The sequence below is a fragment of the Nicotiana sylvestris genome, chromosome 4, assembly GCF_000393655.2.
Source record: "Nicotiana sylvestris chromosome 4, ASM39365v2, whole genome shotgun sequence".
NCBI lineage: Eukaryota > Viridiplantae > Streptophyta > Magnoliopsida > Solanales > Solanaceae > Nicotiana > Nicotiana sylvestris.
Window position 1 is genome coordinate 108,885,218 of NC_091060.1, and position 2,557 is coordinate 108,887,774.

General features: G+C 40.2%; 1 protein-coding gene across 1 annotated transcript; it reads right to left on the bottom strand.

The window, feature by feature from the left end:
- Positions 1-480: 480 nt before the first annotated feature.
- On the bottom strand, positions 481-1,487 carry LOC138889981 (nuclear localization sequence-binding protein-like). Its single transcript, XM_070173330.1, has 3 exons — positions 1,377-1,487; positions 1,157-1,303; positions 481-912 (listed from the first exon to the last, which is right to left on the bottom strand). The coding sequence occupies exons 1-3, from the start codon at positions 1,485-1,487 to the stop codon at positions 481-483; spliced, it is 690 nt and encodes a 229-aa protein (XP_070029431.1).
- Between the last annotated feature and the right edge of the window lie 1,070 nt (positions 1,488-2,557).

The following is a 2,557-nucleotide window of genomic DNA, read 5'->3' on the forward strand; positions in this document are numbered from 1 at the left end:
AGTTATAGCCAGTTTATAGGCCGAAATGGCCCAACATAAAGAGCCTAAAGGCCGATGTCTAAGAGCCTAAGGGCCAACTTAAAGAGCCTAAGGGCCGATGTATAAGAGCCTAAGGGCCAACTTAAAAGGCTTAAAGGCCAAAATATATAGAGGTCGATACCTCGTTCTCACTCAACTCAGACTCGAGAATTCCAACATCCCGAGCTCGTATCCAGTTGATTTAAGCTCGAGAATTACCTAAGACCTTAAGAGGCATTATGTTGATCAGAAAAAAACCTAAGGGTCCATTATGTTCTGAGTTCAAACCAATACTCGAACTGATCATTTGGGTTGTACAATTGAATTTTCCATAAATAAAGACAAAATGGGATTCATCACAAGACAAGGTTGAAACAAAGAGTTCCCTTGTATTTCCAAAAGATATTTACAAATACCTACGAGGGGTCCTTACACAATAACGCGAAATAAAGAAACCTAAAACTACTCAGGGGCTGTATCTCCTTCGGCAGCTGCGTCTTCGTGTGCCTCATCTTCAGGGTCTTCATCTTTATCTTTCCCACTGTCGGAGCCACTGGTTGAATCCTCGTCATTAGAAATAAAAGTGGCGGCCTTTTCTTCCGAAGTCTTAGTCTTTTCAATATCGGGCCGAGAGATCGAAGCCGCGAGCATGCACCTCCTTGAGGGTTTCTCTCCAGGACCGTCGCCTGGCTGGTCAAGTGCACTTGATAACTTAACTTCGGTCGCAGAAGAGATCTCCTTTGCCTGGGCATTAATTTCTTCAGCATCGGCTCGGTACGAAGATATAATTGCCTCAGCATCAGATTTGGTCTTGGCCAACTCAGCAATGGATTTAGCTTTAAGCTCCTCGATTTCCCGGCCTCGAGCTAGGCTTTCCTCCTTCACACTTTGAAACTGGCATTCAGTGAAGCCACATGCTATAGAAGAGTTTCTTTCTTAGAGGCAAGATTGTCCATGGCTTGCCTCCACCCCAAGGTCTCGGCCTCCTTCATCTTAAGCTCCTCCCGAAGCTGCTCCACCAACTTGCCCTTCCGCTGAAACTACGAAATTAAAGTATTAGTCATAAAAAAACAAGAACATAGCAGACCCTCAAAGGCTATATTACATTTTCAACAAACTCGGTCCGTTCTTAACAAGCCTTCGTCAATTCAACTCGGAGATCGCTGATCTCCCCCTCTTTCTTGACATAGAGGATTTTAAGACTGTCCCTCTCTTCCGAGATCTTCTTAAGCTCGGCTTCATACCAAGCAAGCTCAGTTTGATTTGGCAAATGCAGTGACACGGCCTTCTCACAAGAAAAGAAAGTCAGAATTAGAAAGATGAAGATTAAACTCGAAATAATGAAAGACAAAACTTACTTGTTTGAGGAGCTTTTTGGCTTCCTCAAGAATAAATGAGGCATCTGGATCGAGACCTTCTTCGATTACCGCAAGACACTCCCAAAAAATATCATTCCCTTCATGAGTCATTGCTGTCACACCTCCTTTTCCTACCCCCGTAAGGGTATAAAGGAGTTTTTCTAATTTAAGTGGCAATCGAAATGGGATTATTTAATAAAGTTAGAGTCGCCACTTGGGATGATTTATGGTGTCCCAAGTCACTGGTTTTAGTCCCGAATCGAGGAAAGATTGACTCTGTTTTACAGTCCGCGAATACAGAAATCCGGGTAAGGAACTCTATTAACTGAGAGAAGGTGTTAGGCATTCCCGGGTTCCGTGGTTTTAGCACGATCGCTCAACTGTTATTATTGGCCTATTTATTTGATTTTAGAACACTTTCAAACCTATGTGCATTTTTAACTTTTAAATTGCTTTTATTTATTTAAGGAAAATTCAAGGTTATTTTAAACACATCTTAAACCACACATACATGAAATGCACTCGCGGTTCGCGACACGTTTTATTTAACATTTTTGGAAATTGAATTTGGGTCATCTGAAATGCACACCCGGATTTGTAACATGTTTATTTTATTATTATTATTATTCAAAATGATGGCAGGGTCACATGAAATGCACACCCGAGCCCCTTTAATTTACTTTGACATAGTTCTGTTGATAAATAGCAACCCAATTTCAATATTGTGACAAAATCATGTTCAGCTATAACCAATTTGAGTAAACATGAGCAGATAACCGAGCAGACAAATTCAAAACCACGGAGAATAATTACAAAAATGACGGGATTGCATCACCAAACAAATAATTGACATTAATCTTGAATAAAACAAATAGAGGATGAAAGAGTTGAACCTCAATATAGCCGAAGAATTAATTTTTTCACTGTTTTGAACTGAAAATGTGCCCAAATTAGCACCGAAGATCTAAAACCGGCGACGAACTCGAATCAACCTCGACTTAACTCCGTTCCCATACTCGAAAAACCAAAAATCAAAACCAAATGAGGACACAGAAACATCTTCATCGACAGATTCAAACTTAAGACGGAACTCCGGATCAAATATTTCAAATTAACTCTATCCTCGAAATCATACTTAACAGAATGAACCAAAGTGTTATTTTTGTATTTTTCTGATTGTA

What these genes read in the sequence shown, in the direction of transcription:
- LOC138889981 (XM_070173330.1), bottom strand. Translation starts at nt 1,487, where the DNA reads ATGACTCATGAAGGGAATGATATTTTTTGGGAGTGTCTTGCGGTAATC. An exon ending in CCAAAAAGCTCCTCAAACAA is followed by an intron (nt 1,304 to 1,376) that starts GTAAGTTTTGTC and finishes TCTTGTGAGAAG; the next exon opens with GCCGTGTCACTGCATTTGCC. An exon ending in TCCGAGTTGAATTGACGAAG is followed by an intron (nt 913 to 1,156) that starts GCTTGTTAAGAA and finishes ACTGAATGCCAG; the next exon opens with TTTCAAAGTGTGAAGGAGGA.